The sequence below is a fragment of the Nerophis lumbriciformis genome, linkage group LG27, assembly GCF_033978685.3.
Source record: "Nerophis lumbriciformis linkage group LG27, RoL_Nlum_v2.1, whole genome shotgun sequence".
Classification (NCBI taxonomy): Eukaryota; Metazoa; Chordata; class Actinopteri; order Syngnathiformes; family Syngnathidae; genus Nerophis; species Nerophis lumbriciformis.
The window spans coordinates 4,922,682-4,949,765 of record NC_084574.2 but is presented as its reverse complement, the minus strand read 5'-3'; the positions used below and the strand labels follow the sequence as shown (position 1 = coordinate 4,949,765).

The following is a 27,084-nucleotide window of genomic DNA, read 5'->3' as shown; positions in this document are numbered from 1 at the left end:
AGAGATTAAACCCTTGTGTATAAAATTACAGAACAGCGTTTTAATACCTGCTCCGGTTTTGATTTTATGACCCTTCAAAGACCAGCTGCGCTGATGCTGCTGCGCTGCTGTTTTTTTAAGATGGCTGCTTAAAAGCAGGAAGCACCAACGTGCCCACACAATGCAGACAAGGTAGGTACACTAGACAAAAGTCTTGGGACACTTCAGACTAAAAGTACACAAAAGTATTGGGACACTTAGGACTATCACTGGACAAAAGTATTGGGACATTTAGGACTAGCACCTGCCAAATATGCGGGCCCGACCAATGCTGCTTGCAGCTTTAATTTTATGTTGATTTTTGTATTGTCCTTCCTTTGTTTGATTTTTTTTTTTATAAATGAACTGAACTGGTCGATACAATCTGCTTCAGATTTAACAACAGGACAGAAGGCAATTCAGCAAAATGACTTTTATTCCAATAATCCACTTTTTGTCACCCTCCCCCCCACAAAATGTTGTTTCTAATTAAAAAGGCATCATTATGAAAATAAACAAAGGGTGTGTTTTTGCTCTGGTGTGTAAACGTTGGTGGTGATGATGATGATGATGATGATGTCAAGGCTTCAGCTGGATCTGTTCGATTGGCAGTTGAAGTTGGGTTGGATTACGTAAGCGTTTTAAATCGTCCTCCACCTGCAACACAGTCACATGACTCTTATGTCTATTGTATGTATATCTTCTTTTTCTCAAGTGTGTGTCTCGATTCTCATTAAAAACCGCAGAGTGGGCGTGGCTTGTCGAGAAGAACTTTATGAAATTGATGTGAGGCAGTTATGACTAAGCCCTATAAACTCTGCCTAGCAACAAGTGGCCACGGATCATGTGTGATGCCTGCAGGAAATGAAATGTATTGCCGGCTTGCTAAATCCAATGGTTAACTACATACATTGCTTTCGGAAGTTGCAATGCAATTTAAAAAAAATCCTTAAATCAGTTTGGTTTCTGGAACAACTTTTGCCACAAGCAAGCTGTTAAAAAAACTGTTGCCATCTTTACAGGCAATTTTTCAGTAACATTTTAGCATTCTTTACAGCAATACATTTGTCAAAAGAAGTGAACTAGTAATGTGCGTACATACAAAAAACATGTAAAAGTGAAAAGAAGCTAACTGCTACTAAAAGCAAAATGGTAACATTTTGTTTTTTGTGACTTTAGAGCACAGTATATTTACAGTATATTTGTATATATATATATATATATATATATACTTATATAGATCTCTATATATATATATGTGTATATATATCTATATCTCTATATATACATATATAGATCTCTCTATATATATACATATATATATATATATATATATGTATGTATGTGTATATATATATATATGTATATACAGGTAAAAGCCAGTAAATTAGAATATTTTGAAAAACTTGATTTATTTCAGTAATTGCATTCAAAAGGTGTAACTTGTACATTATATTTACTCATTGCACACAGACTGATGCATTCAAATGTTTATTTCATTTAATTTTGATGATTTGAAGTGGCAACAAATGAAAATCCAAAATTCCGTGTGTCACAAAATTAGAATATTACTTAAGGCTAATACAAAAAAGGGATTTTTAGAAATGTTGGCCAACTGAAAAGTATGAAAATGAAAAATATGAGCATATACAATACTCAATACTTGGTTGGAGCTCCTTTTGCCTCAATTACTGCGTTAATGCGGCGTGGCATGGAGTCGATGAGTTTCTGGCACTGCTCAGGTGTTATGAGAGCCCAGGTTGCTCTGATAGTGGCCTTCAACTCTTCTGCGTTTTTGGGTCTGGCATTCTGCATCTTCCTTTTCACAATACCCCACAGATTTTCTATGGGGCTAAGGTCAGGGGAGTTGGCGGGCCAATTTAGAACAGAAATACCATGGTCCGTAAACCAGGCACGGGTAGATTTTGCGCTGTGTGCAGGCGCCAAGTCCTGTTGGAACTTGAAATCTCCATCTCCATAGAGCAGGTCAGGAGCAGGAAGCATGAAGTGCTCTAAAACTTGCTGGTAGACGGCTGCGTTGACCCTGGATCTCAGGAAACAGAGTGGACCGACACCAGCAGATGACATGGCACCCCAAACCATCACCCAACCATGCAAATTTTGCATTTCCTTTGGAAATCGAGGTCCCAGAGTCTCGAGGAAGACAGGAGAGGCACAGGATCCACGTTGCCTGAAGTCTAGTGTAAAGTTTCCACCATCAGTGATGGTTTGGGGTGCCATGTCATCTGCTGGTGTCGGTCCACTCTGTTTCCTGAGATCCAGGGTCAACGCAGCCGTCTACCAGCAAGTTTTAGAGCACTTCATGCTTCCTGCTGCTGACCTGCTCTATGGAGATGGAGATTTCAAGTTCCAACAGGACTTGGCGCCTGCACACAGCGCAAAATCTACCCGTGCCTGGTTTACGGACCATGGTATTTCTGTTCTAAATTGGCCCGCCAACTCCCCTGACCTTAGCCCCATAGAAAATCTGTGGGGTATTGTGAAAAGGAAGATGCAGAATGCCAGACCCAAAAACGCAGAAGAGTTGAAGGCCACTATCAGAGCAACCTGGGCTCTCATAACACCTGAGAAGTGCCAGAAACTCATCGACTCCATGCCACGCCGCATTAACGCAGTAATTGAGGCAAAAGGAGCTCCAACCAAGTATTGAGTATTGTACATGCTCATATTTTTCATTTTCATACTTTTCAGTTGGCCAACATTTCTAAAAATCCCTTTTTTGTATTAGCCTTAAGTAATATTCTAATTTTGTGACACACGGAATTTTGGATTTTCATTTGTTGCCACTTCAAATCATCAAAATTAAATGAAATAAACATTTGAATGCATCAGTCTGTGTGCAATGAATAAATATAATGTACAAGTTACACCTTTTGAATGCAATTACTGAAATAAATCAAGTTTTTCAAAATATTCTAATTTACTGGCTTTTACCTGTGTATATATATATACACATTTGAAATTGTGGTATAGTATTTTCCTGGATTTTTCCCATTAAAAAAACAGCACAGACTACACCGTTTACCAATTCCCCCAAATAATGATAATGAGTAGTCTAATGGGAGGTTAAACATCTCCCTGCTGATTTGTACTGTTAGCATTTAGCTCCAAGGGTCCTATTAAAATGCGACTGCATGTCAACGCAAACGATGACCTAACAAACAAACCTGAGCCAGCTCGTCTTTAAGTTTGTTGTACTTCCCCACGTTGAACTTCTTGTTGCCGGCCCTCTTGTAGAAGTAGTTGAGGAATTGTCTGTCTTCAGCGTTTGTATAAGCATAATCCTGGAAAAGAAGTGAAAAGATTGAGAAGAAAATTCAAAACGAAGAGCAAGGTAAAGGGGAGGGTGTTTCTCTCGCCTGCTTGGTGAGGACGAAGTAGGCGAACGCGCCCATGCTGGTGGCGTAGGTGACGAAGTAAGTGACGGGCTCCATGACGTCCCATGAGTACACCCACCAGGTGAGCCAGGCCAGAGCCCCTCCCTGCACCGACAGCAGGGCCAAACCCACCCAAATGGTCTGGGATGTTAGAAGTGTGGCCTTTTGGGACAGCTGAGCCTTCAACTGCAAAAGTAGCGTGTTAGCTAAGAGAGAATATGCACTAATAGTACACTTGGACTCTGGTGCACCTCCTCCAAAGGGGACAACTCCTGTTTGAGGCTGTCCAGTCTCTCCAGCAGTTGGCGCTCTTTCAGCATGTGGTGTTCAGGCAAGTGGAGGGCCGTGTGCAGAAGTTGCACCACGTGCTTCATGTCGTCCAGCTGCAGGGCATGCTCGCTCGACTTGTTGACTGCAACATTGCCAAAAAGTATTTTTGTTTCAGCAAGTCATTTTCTTTTCGACACTCGAGTCACAATGGAATCCGTAATGTTTTTTTAAATGTACGCTCCCATTTGATAAGTCCTTGTTTGACGTAATTGTTTGACAAGTAGCTTGCTAAATTTTTTTTACCTAGAAAATTATTTTTTACCTTAAATCATTTTTTACCTTGAAAATTTCTTTACCGTGAAATTTCTTTTTACCTTGAAAATAATTTTTTACCTTGAAAAAAAAAATTTACCGTGAAAATTTTTTTTTACCTTAAAATTGTATTTTACCTTGCAAATCATTTTTAACTTTGAAAAAAAATTTGACCTTGAAAAAAATTTTACCTTAAAATTTTTTTTTAACCTAGAAAATAATTTTTTACCTTGAAAATAATTTTTTACCTTGAAAAAAAAAATTTACCTTGAAAATTTTTTTTTACCTTGAAAATCATTTTTTACCTTGAACATTTTTTTTTACCTTGAAAATCATTTTTTACCTTGAAAATTTTTTTTACCTTGAAACATTTTTTTTACCTTGAAAATACTTTTACCTTCAAAATCATTTTTGACCTTGAAAAAAAAAATGTACCTTGAAAATGTTTTTTTACCTTAAAAAAAATGTTTTACCTTAAAATTTTTTTTTACCTTAAAAATCATTTTTTACCTTAAATTTTTTTTTAACCTTAAAAATCATTTTTTACCTTAAATTTTTTTTACCTTGAACATTTTTTTTACCTTGAAAATCATTTTTTACCTTGAAAATCATTTTTTACCTTGGAAAAAAATGTTACCTTGAAAAAAAAAATTTTCCTTAAAATTTTTTTTTACCTTGAAAAAATAAAAATTTACCTTGAAAATTTTTTTTTACCTTACTGCTAGCTCCGATATTTACGAAAATGGCTTTAGAGATTAAAGAAAACTCATTCCTTCCTCCAAATATGAACTCTGCCACGATCAGTCTCTTGCTAAAACCTGATAAAGACCCAACACTTCCATCCAGTTACCGGCCAATCTCCCTGATTAATGCTGATCTTAAAATTATCTGCAAAGTATTAGCTCAAAGATTAGAAAAAGTCACTCCATATATAGTACATCCTGATCAAACAGGTTTCATCAAAGAGAGACAATCGTCCAACAATGTTCGCCGTCTACTCAATGTGATAGACTATTCTGTTATTCATAATCTAAAAACAGCTGTTGTTTCATTAGATGCTGAAAAAGCATTTGATAGAGTGAACTGGAATTTTCTTCTAGCTACTCTACAGAAATTTGGATTTGGAGACTCATTTATAGAATGGATTAAGGTCCTATATAGTTTTCCTACAGCTTCGGTTAGAACGAACAGCCAAATATCTCCAAGGTTTAATCTTATGAGGGGCACAAGGCAAGGGTGTCCACTTTCTCCGTCACTGTTTGCTATATTTATTGAACCTCTTGCAACCGCTATTCGACAGCATGCAAATATTAAAGGCATCCATACCGCAACCGTTCATCATAAAATAAGCCTTTATGCTGATGATGTATTACTTTTCTTACAAAATCCACATTCTTCTCTTCAAGATACAATCTCACTTATCAATAAATTCAGTTCTATTTCAGATTACTCCATCAACTGGTCCAAATCTACTGTGTTACCAATTAATTTTGACTTTCAGAGCACCTCATCGATTCCACTGCATAAAGGGAACATTAAATACCTGGGAATCAATATTTCCTCCACATTGTCAGATCTGAATCGCTTGAATTACTCCCCAATCTTAAAATCGATTGAGGATGATCTGGCGCGTTGGAAAACACTGCCAATCTCACTTATGGGAAGGGTTTCTACCGTGAAAATGATGGTCTTGCCTAGGGTTAATTATCTATTTTCAATGATTCCAACCAAACCTTCTCAAATCTGGTTTAAGTCACTAGACTCACACATCAATCAGTTTCTTTGGAAGAGTAAACCAGCACGAATCAGCCTTAAAACTTTACAAAAACCCAAAGAACATGGGGGTCTAGAACTCCCAAACTTTTCCTATTATTTCCTTGCAAATAAACTACAATATATATTAAAATGGATCAATCCCACTTTATTAGATAGTTTATGGTTAGAGATTGAACAATCACTTAGCCAGGAGATCCCAATTTCTAACTTGCCCTTTATTAGCCAAATTCTCCGAAAACACAACTGCTTTAAAAGTATTAATATACGCACTACCTTAACAGCTTGGTGGGAGTTTTTGAAAATAACTGGGTCCCCGCTCACTCCATGCCAATTTACGCCTATTTGGAATAATCCTGATTTTCTTTTAAACAAGAAGCCATTGAACTTTCCAACATGGTATGATAAGGGAGTCGGATGCCTTGGGGATATCATCAATGCAAACAGTTTTATCTCTTTTAAAAGTTTAATAACACAATATGCAATCAATCCTAATAAATTTCTAGAATATATACAAATCAAATCTGTAATCAGCGCAAGATTCAACAAAACAACATGGGAAACTAATCCTACGACCGTTAAATTCTTCAAAACATCTGCCCCCAAAGCTTTATCCAAATTATATGCTCTCTTATCAAAAATAGATAACACAATAAGTATTCCAACTTCTAAATGGCACTCAGACGTATCAACAAGCTGTGACCCAGAATTCTGGAAACAAATATGCCTCAATACTACTCGTTTGATTAAGAATCCAAATGTACGACTGATTCAAAATACTTTACAGAATACATTACACCGGTCTAAGAATGTATAAAATGGGTTTAGCTGACTCTAACATCTGTGTACACTGCTCAGATAATAAGATAGATAATTACTTGCATTCAATGTGGTCCTGTGCTCCCGTGAGTAACTTTTGGCTTGGAGTGTGCGAGAACCTATCATTAGCGTTAGAGATTCCTATTCCCATCTCCCCCGCACTCTGCCTGTTGGGTGATCTCTCCGCAACTGATCTTGATATAAACAAAACATACCTCCTTATAAATGCGTTGGGCATCGCCAAGAAAACTATTCTCATAAATTGGAAATCAAAAAATAATTTATGTATAAACCTTTACAAAAACATTTTATTAGATTATGTAGTTATGGAAAGAATGTCTGCTGAATCAAACCAACAACTGACAGAATTCCGATCTCTTTGGGCACCGCTAATTAATTTTCTGACCTGACTCCCTTGGGGGCCGGGGCTGGGGCTCTGTCCCGGGGGTCTTGCTCCGTGGGTGGGGGGTCCTGGGTGCCGGGGGGGCCGTGTGCCGCGGGGTCGGGGGGCCTGGGGTGTGTTTCCTGGTTCCGGCCTGGCGGGCCGATCCGTGGGTGGTCTGGTGGCTGGGGGTGGGTGGAGGTGCCTAGGCGGGTGTTGGGGTGCGGGTGGGGCTGTGGGCGGCCGCCTTGGGTTGGTTGGGGGGGCTGTCCCTCCCGTGGGTGGTTGGGCGGGGGGTTGCGCCCGTGGGGCTGGGGTCTTGCCGCTGTCGGGCGGGGGTCGGCTCGTGCCCCGCTGGCTCCGGTTGTCCGTGGGCTTCCTCCTTCCCCTGGGGCGCGGGGCGGGGTCTGCCCGGGGTCGCCCTGCGCTGCGGCTGTGCGGGCCTGCCTGGTGCCGGGTTGGGGGGACTGCTTGCCTCCCTTGTTGGGGCCCCGGCGGTGCTGCCCGACTGCCCTGCGGGAGTCCCCCTCCTGTGTTTTACTCTGCCCTTATTTTTTTATTAATTTTATTTATTTATTTTAATTTATTTTATGTGTATATATATATATATATATATGTATGTATGTATGTGTATGTATGTATATGTATGTATGTATATATGTATGTATGTATGAATGTATGTATGTATGTATGTATATATGTATGTGTATGTATGTGTATATATATATATGTATGTGTGTATGTATGTATATATATATATATATATATATATATATATATTATTATTATTATTATTATTATTATTATTATTATTATTTATTTATTTATTTATTTTTTTAATCTATTTAATATATTTAACTTATTCTGTTAAATTATATATGGGTACGCGTGTATGTGGGTGTGTGTACGTTTGTATATATGTATGGTGAAATCTGTGTGTATGTATGTAGGTACATATGTATGTGTCGCTGCCCCGGTGTGTATTGCTGATCGCGGCGCCGGGTCTGCTGAGGTGCCGTGGCATGCCGGCTGTGGACGCAGGGCTGGGCCCTTATGGCTTTTTGCCGGATGGGATGCCTGGTGGGTGGTGGGCGGGGGGGGCCTGGACGTGCGGGAGGGGCTGCGGGGTTTGGTGGCGTTGGGCACTGTTGGCGACCAGGCCTCTTGTTTATTTTTATTTATTTTATTTTATTTAAAGGGTTTATTTTTTTTTTTTTTTTTTTTATTTTTTTTTTTATTTATTTTATTTTATTTTATTTTATTTATTTATTTATTTTTTGTGTGTGTTGTGTATGTATGTGTTTGTGTATATGTGGGCTTATGTATATGTGTGTGGGTGTATTAATGTGTATATATGTGTGGATGTGTATGTTTATATGTATATGCATACGTGTGGAAATGTGTGTATGTGTATGTATATGTATATGCATATATGTATGTGTGTATGTATGTGTATATGAATGTGTAGGTGTGTGCATGGGTGTGGATGTCCGGTGGCTCAATTGGCCTGGCTGTGGATGAGTTGGGGTAGGTGGGTTGGTGGCCTCGGTGGTAGCCGGGGGTGTGCGTTGTTGTGGTTTACGGGGTCGGTCGCTTTTTTGTTTTGGTTTCGGCGGCCGCGGGTGTTTACGCTGCGGACGGGCGGTGGTGGTGATGGTTGCTGCGGTGATACCAGCGGTTGGCATCGCTGTGTTGGGTTGGAGTGGTTGGGGGACTGTGGCTGGTGTCTGTGCGCTTGTGGGGTTGTGGGGATGGCTGGCGTTGGCTTGCCGGCTGGTTTGGGGGCTGGCAGGCGGACGGGATGCATTGGCTTCTTCCCCCGTTGGGGGGCTCCTTCCCCTGGCCGGGACTCGTATGGGCACGTTGCTGTGTGGATGGCCGGGATGCGGTGTTTGCATTGGGCGTGGGGGCTGTGCGGTTTCTCTGCGTTTGGTTGCCGGTATGGGCTCTGCAGGGTTGGGTTGGGGCGGGCGGGGGCTGGCTTTGTTTGGCGGGGGGAGGGGCTCGCGTGGCGTCACGTCAAAGTGGTCTGGTGTGGGTCACGGGCTGTGGCGGGGGGTGGCGGCCTCCTGGCCGTAGTTCCTGGTTGTCGGCCGCGTGGACTGGGGGGATGTCCGGGCCCTCTACTCCTCCTACTTATAGCGCACACAGTCACACATATATAGGACTTTGGGGATTGTCCTGCGGGGAGGCATGGCGGGGGGTTGAGGATGCCTCCAATGGGGCTCCAGTCCTCCTTTCTTGTCCCCTGCTCGTCCATCCCTCAATCTTAGCTGCATATTAGACACTTAGGATTTGGGGGGCTTGGTTTGGTTGGGACCCACCATGACCTTGATGTCCCCCAATTTTAATCGCATTATTAGTTCCCACAAGCATACATATCTCACTCACGCTACAGTACACACATCAATAGGGACTGGAGGTCGGCTGTAACGGCTGACCTCCTAATTTTAACTACACAGTAGACACTCTGGGGGCCTTGTACACATGCATGGGGGGTTTGGGGTTCGGCGCACCCCTCATTGCCTCGTCGGCCGGCGGGGACTGCGGTCTGGTGGCCTGCCAGGCTTTTATTCATTTATTATTGTTATATATATATTTTTAATTTTTAATGTATTTATTATTTTTATTTTTATTATTACTCATTTTTATTTTATTTTATTTTTTAAATTTTATTTTTTATTTTATTTTATTTTTTTTATTTTATTTCATTTTTTTTTAATCTTATTATTTATTTGTGTGTGGCGTCGCGCGGGTCTCACTTCCTGTTGGATGGGGTCCGTGCCCGTGTGGCCCGACCTTGCGCTGTGGGGTCTCTGTTGGTGACTTGGTGTGGTGGCGGCGCAGCCCCCGTGTCTGGTCTGGATGCTGTGTCCCGGTTGTTTGGGCGGTGGTGTGTTTGTGCGGGTTTGGGTTGGGGTGGGGGGCCTTTTGGTTGGGGGGGTTGTTGGTGTCTCTTGTTTGCGTGTTGGCGTTCGGGCTGACCGGCGGGCTGGCGCCGGCTGGTCTCCGTGGCCCTGGTGGCGTGTGGTTGCTGGTCGCAGTTTTTCTTTGATCGCTTTAATTTGATTGGCTGGTGCTGGCTGTCTGGGGTTATTGCGGCTGCTGTTTCTGCTGCCGTTTGTTTGTGGTGTGGGCGCCCGTGGCTGCTGGGTCTGGTGCAGGGGTGTGGCTGATGTTGTGACTGGTGGCAGCGCGCGCGCGTGATGGCTGTCGGGGCTGACGAACTGTGTATATGTATGTATATGTGTGTGTATGTATGTATGTTTATATATGTGTATGTGTACATATGTGTATGTATATGTATATATGTGTATGTGTGGGTATGTATACGTGTATGTGTGTATGTGTGTATGTATGTATGTATGTATATTTCTGGGGGTACGCTCTGGGCCTGCCTGTCAGACGGGGGTCGACGCCTCAGGCTACTGCATCCGAACTGCGTGTCTGGAGCTCCTGGGTCCCGCTGTCCATCCCTTCCGGGTGCCCGTCTTGGTTGGGGCCTGTTGGGCCTAGTCCCTGCGTCTATTGTGGTAGCTTGGTGCTGCAAGGTATTCCGAGGTGCTGCGAGTCGGCCAGTTGCTGGGGTAGTGACCTTGTTTGTCAGCATGTCTGTGATCTTCTTTTAATTCTTTTTTTTTTTAATTAATTAATTAATTAATTTATTTATTTATTTATTTTTAAAATATATTTTATTAATATTATTTTTTAATTTTTCCCCTCCCTCAGGGGGGGGGCTCGGCGGGGCGGTTGCTGGTTGTTCCATCTCCATCGTTGGGGTCCCTGCGGGTGGGGTGGGTGGTTCCCGTGGCCCTGTGCCTGGGTGGTCCTGCGGCGGCCGGTTTGGGTGGGGTGGCCGGGGGCTGGCCTCGCCGCGCTCTCCGGGGGTGGGGGGTGGGCTCGTGGGGGCCCGGTTGCCGGTGGGGCGGGGGCGGTCTTCCCGTCCGGTTGCGGGGAGTCTCTGGGTCCTTCGGGCGGGGCGTCTCGCCTTTCTGCCCGTGTGGGGTGTGGTCTCTCGCTGGCTTGGGGTCTGGCTGTCCCCTGCTTTTCTCGTGCCCTGTCCTCCGCCGGGTGCGTCTGTCTGCGGCCTGCTGCTGGCCCTTGTGGGCGGTACGGTGGGTCGGGCTCTGGGGTTCCTGTCGCTGGCCGGCTTGGCTGCGTGGGGGCGGTGGTCCCTGGTTCCCTGGGCACCACGCCTCCTGTTTGTGGGTTGGGCTCTCGGGGGTGATGGGGCCGTGCTCTGGCTCCCACGCACTCTGGGAGTCGAATGTATTGTACATGCAAATTCACGTATGCTCACATACGTACATAGGTACCTACGCTCCCACATACATACACAAATACAGTACATATTTACCTACCTAATGTTCGTACATCCACACGCACATTCAATATACAAACATACACATACACATACTGTACATATACATTCACTGTACAAACACATATACACATTCTGTACATATACATTCATTGTACAAACACATATACACATTCTGTACATATACAAGTACATATGCATACTTACACTCATGCACATAATCACGTTTCATCAAACATATATTAACGTTGTTGCCCTAGGGTAAACTGGGTGTAACACATGGCACACTGACAAAGCTTAACCTATTGTGACTATAACAATCTACAAGGTTAATGTAGGTTGCTTCTCTTTCTCCCCCTCCATTTTTCTGCATTCTTTCGTATCTCAAGTTATCATTACGTATATGTATTGTTGCATTTAAACAACTGTATTGTTGATAATAAAGGTAAATTATTGGTATTGTTCATTATCAATAGCGCTATTTCTATTGGTATTTGTATTGATCCATTTGTAGTGTAATAATGCTCATTGTCATTTCTGTATTATTTTTTATTTTTCGCTAACTGCTTATTTGCTATTACTTTTACCATCATATTTGTACATGTCATATTTGCTGATGTTGCTCTATTGTTGTTGTTGTTGTTGTTTGCTGTTGTTGTTTTTGTCTCTCTGTCTAATCCCCCTCTTGTCCCCACAATTTCCCCCTCTGTCTTCTTTTTTTTTCTCTTTCTATCCCCTCCTGCTCCGGCCCGGCTGCACTAAATGATAATATAAATACATTTAATAAAGTCAAATACAAATAAGGCAACAAGAGAAGTATCCTACACTTCTCTTTTGTAAAGTAAATCTGAACAGCCGACATGGGCATCTACATCAACTATATGATTTGCCTGAGAAGCTGGACAGGACAAATGAGGGGTATTTTATTTGAACTAAGCAAAATTATCTGCCAATAGAACAAGAAAATTTGGCTTGTCAAGACTTTCCAAAACAAGTAAAATTAGCTAACCTCAATGAACCCAAAAATACCTTAAAATAAGTATATTTTCACTAATAACAAGTGCACTTTTCTTGATAGAAAAAAAAAGACCTTTTTGCTCAATATGTTGAAAAATATTCTTAAATGAAGTAAATGCTAGTGCCATTATCTTGACATAATGATATGCGCTCGGCATCATGATTTTTTTTTTCATGCTTGAAGTAAGAAATGATGACTTTAAAAAAGTAGTTTTATACTTGTGAGTGTTGATGACACAGCTTTGCAACACTTGATATTCTAGTTTCAAGCATGTTTTACTCAATATAGGTCATCAAATCTCAGCAACAAGCAGTAATATCTTACTGAGATCATTTAGGAGCAAAACACTTAAAACAAGTAAAACACTCTAACATAAAATCTGCTTAGTGAGAAGAATTATCTTATCAGACAGAAAATAAGCAAATATCACCCTTATTTGACATATTTCATCTTACTTAGATTTCACTTTTTGCAGTGCAAGCAAACAAACCAAAAAACAACAATCCAGAACTTCTTAACTTTACTTTCAGGAAAATCTGTTTTCTTTTCGGCGCTCGAGTCACAATAGAATTATTCACCTGCCCCAGATTTAAAAGACGGTGCAGTCAAAACGCCTCACATCATTCTCCATGAACCATAAAAAAAGTAGCCTGAAAAAACCCAGCAATCCCCAACTTTTTAACTTTACTTTCAGGAGAGTCATTTTCTTTTCGGCACTCGTGTCACAAAATAATTATTCACCTTGTCCCAGAATCAAACAATGGCACTTTCACATCCGTTTATTAGTAATGTCTGATGTCATTTTCTGGCAAATACTGCACTCCACTATAACACATTTCTTTCCTTCTTTTCGGCACTCTAGTCACAATGTAAGCCAGGATTTAATTTTTTTTACTTTCTCATGTGTTTTAGGAATGTCTGATGTTATGCTCCATGAACTAGATCGTAGCCTGCAAACTGAATTTTTTTTTTTTTTTTAAGTGGCAGGAATTCATTTTCTTTTCAGCACTTGAGTCACAATGCAACCACTATTTAATTAATACAAGTTACAATTATAACATAATTATAATAATTATAGGACGATAATAATTTAAACTAAAGCTGGAAAAATAGCATTTATACAATTTTACTTTACCATTATATATGACTATATAAAAGCTTCAGAATGTACATTGCATTTTTGTTACCTACTTATCCCATCTATACTTGGTTTATTTTATAAATAAAATGTTATTAAATTCACACTCTAGTCATGTCCCTCAGTCCTGTTACCCTAACATGTTGCCCCCTCTGAAAAGGTCACATGGTCCACAGGAAGTTGCATCATTCCGATTGTCTGCCCGCCAAAAGTAAGTCCACTCATTTATGTTTCTGTATATTCCATTCTATTTCCACTAGGAGGATACAATCTCAACACAGACCTGTCACCTAAACTATTTATGTTATGTTATTTTTAAAATATATTTTGTTTAATCATTGCAATGTGTAGTGTCAACATGCTATTAGCATAAATACCATGTGAGTATATGTTATGTATTTCCTAATTCAATGCTAAAAACTCAGTCCTGTTACTCAAATAAGTAGGGGTGTCCCACCCACACAACCATCTGATTGGTTACAAACAGAGCGGTAACAGCCAATCAGCAGTGCGTATTCAGAGCGCATGTAGTCAGTGCTTAGCGTTTAGCAGGTAATCATCAGGCAGCGGACTCTCCCCAAATGATAATAAACACCTCCCAGTCAACTACTAGTAACATCACTATGAGCCCGTTGACCTTCTAGAAATATAAAAGGCAGCTCAGCTCGCTCGCAGTCCTGGCTTGAGGTGAAGGCTAATTCGCTTTTAGCGTAACGTTAGCTCATTTTGTGGTGTGTGTTACGGACAGCAAAGCCCTGTCTGTCTGTTATTTCACTTGACCTTTTTCTGTGTTGATTGAGCTGTGTTGAAGCAGCAAAAAAAGGACATTATGTTAAATGAAGAGTTTCTGTCTCTGATAGTTGATATAATAATGTAAGTGCATCTTTAAGCCTACATGAACTCCATGGTGTTCAGGGATGAATAGTCTCTCCTATTGCTATTGTACCATTTTTTTTTCAGCTATAGTTACATTAATCATTAGTAATGCAGCAGCCTAGTTTCGAATGGCAGGGTCCCTGCTATCACATGTTGATAAAAATATAACATTTACATAATAAAAATCAACTACAGGCTTCCCAAATGCTGTAATAAATTAAGCATGATGAGTTGACTTGAAACTGTTTAATGTTGCACTTTTTATATGTAGAAGAAAAGTTTTGTCATTTTATTTAATCTGAGCAACAACTTGAGGCAGTTTAATGTTGATTAACGTGGGCAGAATTATTATAGTGTTCCCAATGTTAAAAGGATAAAGCCATTGTTTACAAATTTGGTAAATAAATAACCAAAAAATTTATATTTTGTTGTTTTCTTACTGTACCGAAAATGAACCGAACCGTGACCTCTAAACCGAGGTACGTACCGAACCGAAGTTTTTGTGTACCGTTACACCCCTACAGATAAGCAGAGGTGGGTAGTAACGCGCTACATTTACTCCGTTACATCTACTTGAGTAACTTTTGGGATAAATTGTACTTCTAAGAGTAGTTTTAATGCAACATACTTTTACTTTTACTTGAGTATATTTATAGAGAAGAAACGCTACTTTTACTCCGCTACTTTTATCTACATTAATTTTTATCGATCTGTTAATGCACGCTTTGTTTGTTTTGGTCTGTCAAACAGACCTTCATAGTGCCTGCGTTTCAACAAATACAGTCACTGGTGACGTTCACTCCGTTCCACCAATCAGATGCAGTCACTGGTGACGTTGGACCAATCAAACAGAGCCAGGGGTCACATGACCTGACTTAAACAAGTTGAAAAACGTATTCGGGTGTTACCATTTAGTGGTCAATTGTACGGAATATGTACTGTACTGTGCAATCTACTAATAAAAGTTCCAATCAATCAATCAAAAGTGTGAAGGAAAAAAGACCCTTTTTTATTTCAACCGTACATCCCGTCAAAAGCCTAAAGACTGACTGCACAGTTCCTGTCTTCACAATAAAAGTGCCGCTCCATCGCGCCTGCGCTTTCAAAATAAGAGTCTCCGAAAGCCAGCGCAAACAAGCTAGCAAGCTACGGAGTTTGCCGCCAATGTATTTCTTGTAAAGTGTATAAAAACGAATATGGAAGCTGGACAAATAAGAAGCCAAAAACCAACCACTTTCATGTGGTATTAGACAAAAAGGACAAACTTTTTTTCTCCTCCATTTGAAAACGTGGACGTTATCATCACTACTGTCTGATTACAATCAATGCAAGTCATCAGAATCAGGTAATACACCAACTTATATTCTTGTCTTCATGAAAGAAAGGAATCTATATGTGTTAAACATGCATGTATATTCATTAAAACACCTTTAACATGTAAACAAAAACGGCAAAATAAATATAAATTATATACTGTGTATATATGTATATGTGTGTATATATATATGTGTGTATATATATATATATATATATATATATATGTGTGTGTGTATATGTTACTCATCAGTTACTCAGTACTTGAGTAGTTTTTTCACAACATACTTTTTGCTTTTACTCAAGTAAATATTTGGGTGACTACTCCTTACTTTTACTTGAGTAATAAATCTCTAAAGTAACAGTACTCTAACTTGAGTACAATTTCTGGCTACTCTACCCACCTCTGCAGATAAGTCATTTTTGGCGTAGGAACTGGGTCAAAAATGAGATGGGCTGATACACGTTTTGAGGAGTTCAATGTTTGTTTTCATCAGATTTAGAGTTGGGGAAAAAAACAGTAAAGAATTGAGTGTTCCAACATGCAAATGGAAGCAATTCGGTGGAAAGAGTGTAAAACCAAGTAATACTGGTTTGACTGCTTCCTTTGTAATCTGACGACTGTTGCAATCGCGAATAGTGGAATACCTTTGTCAGGAGAGCGCACGTTGTAAACCGTGTTGTTGATGACCAGCTTGAAGTCCTTGTCTATCAGCAGGCTATCTATCAGCGTGTTCCAGGCCACACGTTCACCAGCTGGTACAAAGAAGTAACACAATTAGGAATCCTAAAGACAACACATGTATTATTGCTATACCGTACTGTATGTGGTAGTGTAGTGTCGCGGTATGGTGTTGTTGCAAGTTAGAACAGAACAAGAAAGAGGGACTTAGTAAGCATGTGGTTACACAATCACGTCATGGTCGTAACCTTTTGGTGGAGATGATGAGTAGACAAGAGTCATTTAATGACTAACTCCAAGTAACAACCAAACAATGACACAACAGTACGGTGGAAGCTTTGCGTTGAAACGCCCTGAAATTGTGAAAAGTCACTAAGTCACAGGTCATCAAATCTAGCTCAGGGGCCGCACGGAATTTTGGTTGTAATTCTGTTTACAACTGTACTTGAATCTTGTGGGCGGGGCTAAATCTAAACAATATGTAGAAGCCTTTTTATCGATTACCGTATTTTCCGCACCATAAGCCGCCCTGGGTTATAAGCCGCGCCTTCAATGAACGGCATATTTCAAAACTTTGTCCACCTATAAGCCGCCCCGTGTTATAAGCCGCATCTAACTGCGCTAAAGGAATGTCAAAAAAACAGTCAGATAGGTCAGTCAAACTTTAATAATATATTAAAAACCAGCGTGATGTGGGCGCGCATGGAGTCGTATATCAACATGGACGGAGCTGCGTGAAAAAAGCCACCCGGCCTCTTCGCGTAAACTTACCTTAACCACTCGCTCATCTTTTCTTCATCCATCCATCCCTTCGAGTTAGCTTTTATGATGACGCCGGCTGGAAAGGTCTCTTTTGGCAAGGTCTTCCTTTTGAATATCACCATGGGTGGAAGTTTCTGGCCATTAGCATGGCAAGCTAGAACCACAGTGAAGGACGACTTCTCATTCCCTGTGGAGCGAATATTCACCGTACGTGCTCCCGTTGTATCCACAGTGCAGTTCACAGGAATATCAAAAGTCAGTGGAACCTCGTCCATGTTGATAATGTTCTCTGGCCGGATCTTTTTTTCAGCTATCTTGTTTTTACAATATGCACGGAAAGTAGCCAGCTTTTCTTGAAAGTCTTTAGGCAGTTGCTGTGAAATAGTAGTCCGTGTGCGGATGGAGAGATTGCGTCTTTTCATGAACCGGAAACCTGTCGCTTAGTAGGAGCCATTTTGTGGTCTTTACAGATGTAAACACACAAAGGAAATGAAACGTAATATCCGCGCGCTTCTTCTTCTTCTACGGGGGCGGGTGGTTGCTTACAGTAGAAGAAGAAGCGCTTCCTCTTCTATGGGGGCGGGTGCTTACCTTGGCGGTTGCTTGCGTAGAAGAAGAAGCACTTCCTCTTCTACGGGGGAAAAAGATGGCGGCTGTTTACCGTAGTTGCGAGACCGAAACTTTATGAAAATTAATCTTAATATTAATCCATATATAAAGCGCACCGGGTTATAAGGCGCACTGTCAGCTTTTGAGTAAATTTGTGGTTTTTAGGTGCGGCTAATAGTGCGGAAAATACGGTAGGTGTTTTTTTTTATTTATTGATTGATTTCAGGCAACGACTTAAAACAAAAAAATAATAAAAAAAAGTACAAAGTTGACAACATAATAATATAAATTAATATAGTGCAAAAGGTAATGTATAGTATGTAATGCATGATTGTCCAGTTTTGCCTGAAGGGGAGTGGGAAGTGTTGGCTATAGTGACCAATAAAAAGGCTTCTAACATTGTTCAGATGAAGCCCCGCCCACATGATTCATGTTTGGTCGTAATTAAATAAATATTTGTGAACAAAAAGATACCAATAAAAAAAAAAGAAGTTTTTTTTTTTTATTAAAAAAAAACAAAAAACATTTGTGTGTAGAGAAATGTGTCTTTTTACGCGTCAACCAGAAAATATTTGCAAAAAAAAAATTTTTTTTAAACATTCTTTTGTTGCAAGTGGTCAAAAACAAGAAAAAAAAAAAAATTAGGGGTATTTTTTTTGAACTAAGCAAAATTATCTGCCAAAAAAACAAGAAAATTTGTGTTGTTAAGGCTTTCCAAAACAAGTAAAATTAGCTAACCTCAATGAACCCAAAAATACCTTAAAATAAGTATATTCTCACTAATAACAAGTGCACTTTTCTTGGTAGAAAAAAAAGAGAGACCTTTTTGCACAATATGTTGAAAAATTTCTTAAAATGAAGTAAATGCTAGTGCCATTATCTTGACATAATGATATTACATTTCTTGAAACCAGCAAACTTATACTAAAAACTACTTTATTGTTCTTAATGGAAAGGCAACAAGGCAAGCGCTTGTTACTCTCGGGGTCTCCTAGCCGCTCAGGCAAATCATATGGTCTAAAAATGCATTTTTCCTTGGATAACATGACATCATCGCGCCAAGTGCGTGCTCTTTCAGTCAATTAGTGTGCATATATATTTTTATTGTAATTTTGAAGAATTTATCTGAATGTGCATGAACTATTTCTGTTCAAAATAGTTAGAAATGTTAAATGTTTAAATATTAACTGTCAGTTTACTGTACTGTGCCAACTGTACTACTATATGAGTAAGTCTTTTATTGTTTCATTGAAAATAAAAAAGCAAAGTCCATTTGGCTGTCATCCGTTTTAATTTATGAGACAATTGTGTCAAAGTCATGATTTTTTTTTTTCGTGCTTTAAATAGTCTCGCTTGAATGCATCATTCCACACTAAACGCCTGAGGATGTGACAGCAGACCCCCCCACCCCCCTTTTCTCCCCCCTCGTCCGTTTTGTCCTCTTGCTTAGGAGCCCTTTCAATCAATATGTTATTAAAAGCTGCATAGAGGCAACCCAGGGGAAAGTGACACGACAGGAGATGTTAGAGGTGGAATGAGGTTTACTCGACTCTGCATGTTGCTATGTATGTGATCTTGTTATTAACATATTGTCAATAGTTTTGGGCACAGTTTGACCCTGGAACAGACTACTGCTACATGCATTATTTCCTACAGAGGTGAAGATGTTCCACTTTCACACTATTAGGCTTGCAGTAATAGCTGTGCTCATTCATTTGTTAGTACTGCCCCCAAGTGGCCACAAAAGACCAGAGAGGCCAGGCTGAAACAATATTTGAGATCCATCCATCCATTTTCTACCGCTTGTCCCTTTTGGGGTCGCGGGGGTTGCTGGAGCCTATCTCAGCTGCATTCGGGCGGTAGGCGGGGTACACCCTGGACTAGTCGCCACCTCATCGCAGGGCCAACACAGATAGACAGACCACATTCACACACTACACTGCAAAAAGTCAGTGTTCAAAAACAAGGAATAAAATACAAAAATGAGGGGTATTTTACTTGAAGGCATCTGCCAATAGAACAAGAAAATTTGGCTTGTCAAGACTTTCCAAAACAAGTAAAATTAGCTAACCTCAATTAACCCAAAAATACCTTAAAATAAGTGTATTCTCACTAATAACAAGTGCACTACTATATGAGTACGTATTTTCTGTTCTTTAATTGAAAATAAAACAGCAAAGTCCATTTGGCTGTCATCTGTTTTAATTATGAGACACAATTGTGTCAAAGTCATGATTTTTTTTTTTTTTACATGCTTGAAATAAGAAATGATTACTTTGAAAAAGTAGTTTTATACTTGTGAGTGTTGATGACACAGCTTTGCAACACTTGATATTCTAGTTTCAAGCATGTTTTACTCAATATAGGTCATCAAATCTCAGCAACAAGCTGTAATCTCTTACTGAGATCATTTAGGAGCAAAACGCTTAAAACAAGTAAAACACTAACATAAAATCTGCTTAGTGAGAAGAATTATCTTATCAGACAGAAAATAAGCAAATATCACCCTTATTTAAGATATTTCATCTTAGATTTCACTTTTTGCAGTGCAGGGAATGATCAAGGGTGATGGGTCAAATGCAAAGAATAATTTCGCCACACATAGTGTGTATGTGACAATCATTGCTACTTTAACTTTAAATCATGTTTGCAAATATTTTTTTAATTTAAAATCCATTATTTATTGTCTTAAAACCATTTTTTGTTTGGTTGCACACAGCAGCTTTTCTCTCCATATCGAGGCCGCTTAGCACATAATGGCTGATAGTTGACAATAATATTAATAATAAAATAACATGGGACGAGACCGGTCAGCGGTGATGATCAAGGTTGAGTACACACACTGCAAAAAGTCAGTGTTCAAAAACAAGAAAAAAAATACAAAAATGAGGGGTATTTTATTTGAACTAAGCAAAATTATCTGCCAATAGAACAAGAAAATTTGGCTTGTCAAGACATTCCAAAACAAGTCAAATTAGCTAACCTCAATGAACCCCAAAATAGCTTAAAATAAGTATATTCTTACTAATAACAAGTGCACTTTTCTTGATAGAAAAAAAAGACCTTTTTGCTCAATATGTTGAAAAATATTCTTAAATAAGTAAATGCTAGTGCCATTATCTTGACATAATGATATGCGCTCGGCATCATGATTTTTTTTTTCGTGCTTTAAATAAGAAATGATTACTTTAAAAAAGTAGTTTTATACTTGTGAGTGTTGATGACACAGCTTTGCAACACTTGATATTCTAGTTTCAAGCATGTTTTACTCAATATAGCTCATCAAATCTCAGCAACAAGCTGTAATATCTTACTGAGATCATTTAGGAGCAAAAGACTTAAAACAAGTAAAACACTCTAACATAAAATCTGCTTAGTGAGAAGAATTATCTTATCAGACAGAAAATAAGCAAATATCACCCTTATTTGAGATATTTAATCTTACTTATATTTCACTTTTTGCAGTGTAGCACATAATGGCTGATAGTTGACAATGACAATAATAATAATAATAATAATAATAAAAAATAACATGGGACGAGACCTCCTTTCTAGGCACAGCGGTGATGATCAAGGTTGAGTACACAATTGTTTGGCAGCGGTTAGCTTCTTTTTACTCTTGTACGGCAGCTAAAAAAGGTTAACACAGGTTCTTCGTTAAAGCGGAAGGCAGTTATGCCATTTACTGTTTGTAGGATTCCGGTTTAACAGCGGTTAACTTCTTTTTAATTCCAGTGTTACTTCAAATGTTACTTGGAAAATTGATAAAGCTTGCAGCATTCTTTCCTGTCCGGGAAAAACCTGTTTGGAATGCAAACTTGCATGGAAGTGAGGCGAGTATTTGTGTGATGGCCAACAACTAACTCCCTTTTTGGACACGCCCCCACAGAAGCAGTTTGACGACATGTGAGAAACGCAGCGCTACCTTTGGACAGCACGGAGGCGGTGGCGCCGGGGTCCTCCCTCTGCAGCTCGCCGATGAGGTCGCCCACGGTCATGAGCATGGGCTGCAGGAAGAACAGACACGTCTCCGGCCTGCAGGTCAGCGGCACCTCCAGGGCCAGCCGGCCATATTTGTACTTGAGGGACACGTCTGTGAATAAGAAGAGGGAGGTCAGTGTCTCATTGTCATGTGAGTGCAGTAAGGTCAGATTACCACTAGGAGGCGGGCTTGTGCTGCAGAAAAGAGCTGGACAGGTTCCCAGCAGAGGTGGTGGAACCTGGAAAGACAACAAAGTCCATAAAATGAGGACACTCCTTAGACTAATAGTTTGAGCGGCAATGTAAACAAAGCATCCTGAAAGCAAAGACAACATTCTTACAGTCGCTGCATTTAATGTACATTCCAACTTTTTTAGTGCACATTCTGCTGACTAACGTTCAAATTGTGTTTAAAGGTGCAGCATTTATTGCACCCCAAGGGGACAGCTCCACTTTCTAGTCAGCAGACGCCGCTTTTACTCAGAGGTCCTCCACAATTGCAGCTTCAGACCCATAACCGTAAAATTGGCATTTATTCAACTGTGCCTTTTTTTACACAGCAGCACCTTTCTGCCCACTGAGAAGACTCTTTTACACAGAGATTAGGGATGGGTCATATGGCCGAAAATCTGTATCGTGATATACAGTACAGGCCAAAAGTTAGGACACGCCTTCTCATTCAATGTGTTTTCTTTATTTTCATGACTATTGTCACATCAAAACTATGAATGAACACGTGGAGTTATGTACATAACAAAAAAAGGTGAAATAACTGAAAACATGTTTTATATTCTTCAAAATAGCCACGCTTTGTTCTGATTACTGCTTCGCACACTCTTGGCATTCTCTCCATGAGCTTCAAGAGGTAGAAATGTTTTTTTTACTTCACAGGTGTGCTTGCCTTGAAGCTCATGGAGAGAATGCCAAGAGTGTGCGAAGCAGTAATCAGAGCAAAGGGTGGCTATTTTGAAGAAACTAGAATATAAAACATGTTTTCAGTTATTTCACCTTTTTTTGTTATGTACATATGTTCAAGGTTCAAGGTTCAAGGTTCAACTTTATTGTCCCTGCGGGGAAATTTGTCTTGGGCACAGTGCATCATTGCTTTCTTAACATACCCAAAAACAACAGAACAAAAACACAAGCACAGACACAACCACAACCATACAACGAACATTTAAACATCAGAACATGGAGCTTGATAGACATAAGTGGCACTTTGATGTAGGCATACAATCTACAGTATGGAGATAAAGATAAAGTACCAATGTGCATTGCACTAGAGTTGGAATATAATTACAACACTTTATGTACATATTTATATACAGATTTGAACAATTAGTTATTCACTGAAATATATTTATTAATTGTGGTTCTTACAAAAAATATATCTTATAAAATATAAAAGCTAAAATGTCTCTTAAAGCTCTGCCCCTTTAATTAGTGAATACTAAATAATTTAACTTTAGCCTACTACTACAACCATATTATTTACCAGCAACATGAAGTGAAACAGAGGCAGAGGTGTCCTGCCACAGTCAGTCAACCTCCTCCTCCTCCTCCTGCTGCTGCTGAACAGGTCGCACCTGTGGTCCGGACTGTAGGCCTACCTCCTCTCCAAGTCGAGCCCTTTTCGGCCGTTGAAAATATTTTTCTATACTCATCTGTGTGAAGGAGTGAACATCCAACATTAGAATTTATTACTAACGAGCAGAACCGCTCTATGTACAGTGCCGTCTAACCTTAAGCGGCAGCAGCTCAACACATGCAGGGTTCAACGTTAAGCTTTTTTTCTACTTGCCTGACTTCTCAAATCTACTTGCCACAATATTTTTACTTGTCCTGCCTAGGTTTTTTTCTGGCTGTGTAGTGCTCATGGCTTATATCTTACTAAAATCCTTCCCGTTGACTATTTACAACACTACACAGTATTTATTATTATTATTATTATTATCTATAATTACATTTAAATGGCATTGCATACATGTAAAATTAAATGCTATTTGACATTATTTGACCAGTAGCAGTTACATCTGAACAGGTCAGCCACCTGTTTAAAGCCCGATCACAGTTGAAATCTTGAAATGAAGGGCCTTTAATGGCCAAAACATTAACCTGGACAACATTTTAACAGCTGGTTGGCTCAGATTTTATTCTTTTCATTGCATTCACATGCTGCAGTGGACAGTGGACAATTTAGCTTCAGTCCACGTGTGTTTATTGACAACAGGGTTATAACCTGGACACGTTAGCTCGTCGGTATGAAAACAGGTGACTGTTACTACGTGCGTCTGCAGTCAAACAGCGGCGGTGTTAATGAAGCAGCGTCAGGCTGCTCACCGTCAGTGAAACGCTCGGTGAAATCGCGGATTAACGTTAAATATATGACGAGCCGCGAGCGATGCAGCTATAACCTATCTACCTATAACATATATTACCCTCGTATTTTGATCCGGTCGGTTGTCGTCGTCTTCTTCTTCTGGCCCACCAGGTGAATTAAGTGCTATTGGCGGAGTTACAATGCATAGTAGGCTACTGCCACCTACTGCACCGGAGTTGTAACTACATGTTACATTCACAGACAGAGTCCCATTGCTTTTATGAGCGGTCGAGCGAGTCAAAAGCCGAAAAATCCATTTGTGGCGGACGTAATTCTTTCGTGGTGGGCTGCCACAAATAAATGAATGTGTGGGAAACACTGGCATGTCAGTGTTGTGTTATTAGTAGGAGTGCATGTTAAATATCGGACAGATAATTATTTTCCAGTATAAGGAATGATGATGCCACACCGATAACTCCAAAAACATAAAAATAGCTCTGATAACCGATTAAAAAAATGAAAAAAGATTACAAAAACGCTTCAATGAGGCGATGTTCCCTGTACTGTGCTATAGGAGGGTTAGGGTGAGCAAATTTTGCCTGTTATTTGCACCAAATGTTCGGCATACATTCCGCGAGCAGGGAAAAAATCATCACGCATCAACACATCAAACCTTATGGGCCACCTGAAACGCCAGCATCGCTACGACGGTGTTTTGGACGACCAAGTAGCAGCCATATTCCACATGCTGGGTTCTGTATAAAAGGGGGATAAATGTCGATGTTGCAATTTCACGAGATCTCTGGTAAAGAACCTCCTGCTACTGCATGGAAAGGTGGATCATCACCATGCCCCACTCAGTCAGTGGTGGTGTGTTCATACAACATCAACAGGAGGAAAAATGACGACTTTGAGGCAGTATTTGATTCTTTAAGTGTAGTCAGTCAACTCAGATGACTGTTATGATTAATATTAGCCTGCGTGTTCTTTTTGTGAGTAAAAAATGCCAGCACATGAATACATTTTCTGCACAGTCCTGAGTAAACCAAATGGATTCACTGGCAACTACGATCCAATTAATCTAATTAGTCCCTGACACTTAAAGATTTTGCTGCCAACATCTCTTGGGCACAAACCGGCTGCACACTTTTCTTTTAGCCCCAGGTTAGGGACTTTTATTTTATTGTGTGAGTCTCGCTTGAATGCATCACACTAAACGCCTGAGGATGTGACAGCAGACCCCCCCCCCCCTTTTCTCCCCCCTCGTCCGTTTTGTCCTCTTGCTTAGAAGCCCGTTCAATCAATATGTTATTAAAAGCTGCATAGAGGCAACCCAGGGGAAAGTGACACGACAGGAGATGTTAGAGGTGGAATGAGGTTCACCAGACTCTGCATGTTGCTATGTATGTCATCTTCATATTAACCGTTATTAACTTATTTTCAATAGTTTTGGGCACAGTTTGACCCTGGAACAGACTACTGCTACATGCATTATTTCCTACAGAGGTGAAGATGTTCCACTTTCACACTATTAGGCTTGCAGTAATAGCTGTGCTCATTCATTTGTTAGTACTGCCCCCAAGTGGCCACAAAAGACCAGAGAGGCCAGGCTGAAACAATATTTGAGATCCATCCATCCATCCATTTCCTACCGCTTGTCCCTTTTGGGGTCGCGGGGGATGCTGGAGCCTATCTAAGCTGCATTCGGGCGGTAGGCGGGGTACACCCTGGACTAGTCGCCACCTCATCGCAGGGCCAACACAGATAGACAGACCACATTCACACACTACACTGCAAAAAGTCAGTGTTCAAAAACAAGGAAAATTAAAGCTGCAAGCAGAGATGGACGGGACCAACTTTGAGAGCTCATAAAATCCAAACCGGAGCAGTAATTAAAACTCTTTCATCAACTTTTAATCAGAAGGGTTCAATCTCTCTCCTGTGCTAATTCGAAGCCGACACGACAAACGCGCTCAGAAGAGATAATGTTTGAAAAAAGGTGAATTGCAAACTTCCTGTTGATTTTTGCTGGGGGTTGTCAGTGTATGAAATATAGGTCTAAGTGAGACCTACATAGAGGTTTTTGTTTCATGTCTCTACGACATTCCTACTGGGAGTTACAGGCAGTTTTGTCTGTGTTTTCTTCCTAGGGGGCGCTAGAGTGCAATTTTGAGTTTTGGGGTTTGGTTTTTTGATTAGATCGCAGTTTTCGCCAGTCCTGATGTGTCTGTCCAATTTGGTGAGTTTTGAAGCATGCTAAGGGGGTCAAATTACAGCTCAAAGAGGCGGCGGTATAATAATACAACGCTAGAAATACAATAGGGTCCTCTGTCCCAAAGGGACTCGGTCCCTAAAAATACAAGAATGAGGGGTATTTTACTTGAAGGCATCTGCCAATAGAAAAAGACAATTTGGCTTGTCAAGACTTTCTAAAACAAGTAAAATTAGCTAACCTCAATGAACCCAAAAATACCTTAAAATAAGTATATTCTCACTAATAACAAGTGCACTACTATATGAGTACGTATTTTCTGTTGTTTAATTGAAAATAAAACGGCAAAGTCCATTTGGCTGTCATCTGTTTTAAAGGGGAACATTATCACCAGACCTATGTAAGCGTCAATATATACCTTGATGTTGCAGAAAAAAGACCATATATTTTTTTAACCGATTTCCGAACTCTAAATAGGTGAATTTTGGCGAATTAAACGCCTTTCTAATATTCACTCTCGGAGCGATGACGTCACAACGGGAAGCAATCCGCCATTTTCTCAAACACCGAGTCAAATCAGCTCTGTTATTTTCCGTTTTTTCGACTGTTTTCCGTACCTTGGAGACATCATGCCTCGTCGGCGTGTTGTCGGAGGGTGTAACAACACCAACAGGGACGGATTCAAGTTGCACCAGTGGCCCAAAGATGCCAAAGTGGCAAGAAATTGGACGTTTGTTCCGCACACTTTACCGACGAAAGCTATGCTACGACAGAGATGGCAAGAATGTGTGGATATCCTGCGACACTCAAAGCAGATGCATTTCCAACGATAAAGTCAAAGAAATCTGCCGCCAGACCCCCATTGAATCTGCCGGAGTG

At 40.3% G+C, this 27,084-nt stretch overlaps 1 protein-coding gene across 1 annotated transcript in view; it reads right to left on the bottom strand.

Moving 5' to 3' along the window:
* Nucleotides 1–436: 436 nt before the first annotated feature.
* Nucleotides 437–27,084, bottom strand: part of LOC133570225 (calcium uniporter regulatory subunit MCUb, mitochondrial-like) — a 44,798-nt gene continuing 18,150 nt past the window's right edge. The window contains exons 2-8 of the mRNA XM_061923023.1: nucleotides 21,849–21,912; nucleotides 21,618–21,785; nucleotides 16,288–16,395; nucleotides 3,668–3,828; nucleotides 3,399–3,602; nucleotides 3,207–3,323; nucleotides 437–675 (exon numbers count right to left, since the gene is read on the bottom strand). Of these exons, the coding sequence (XP_061779007.1) occupies nucleotides 598–675; nucleotides 3,207–3,323; nucleotides 3,399–3,602; nucleotides 3,668–3,828; nucleotides 16,288–16,395; nucleotides 21,618–21,785; nucleotides 21,849–21,912 (900 nt within the window). The 3' untranslated portion in view covers nucleotides 437–597. The remainder of the gene's footprint in view (nucleotides 676–3,206; nucleotides 3,324–3,398; nucleotides 3,603–3,667; nucleotides 3,829–16,287; nucleotides 16,396–21,617; nucleotides 21,786–21,848; nucleotides 21,913–27,084) is intronic.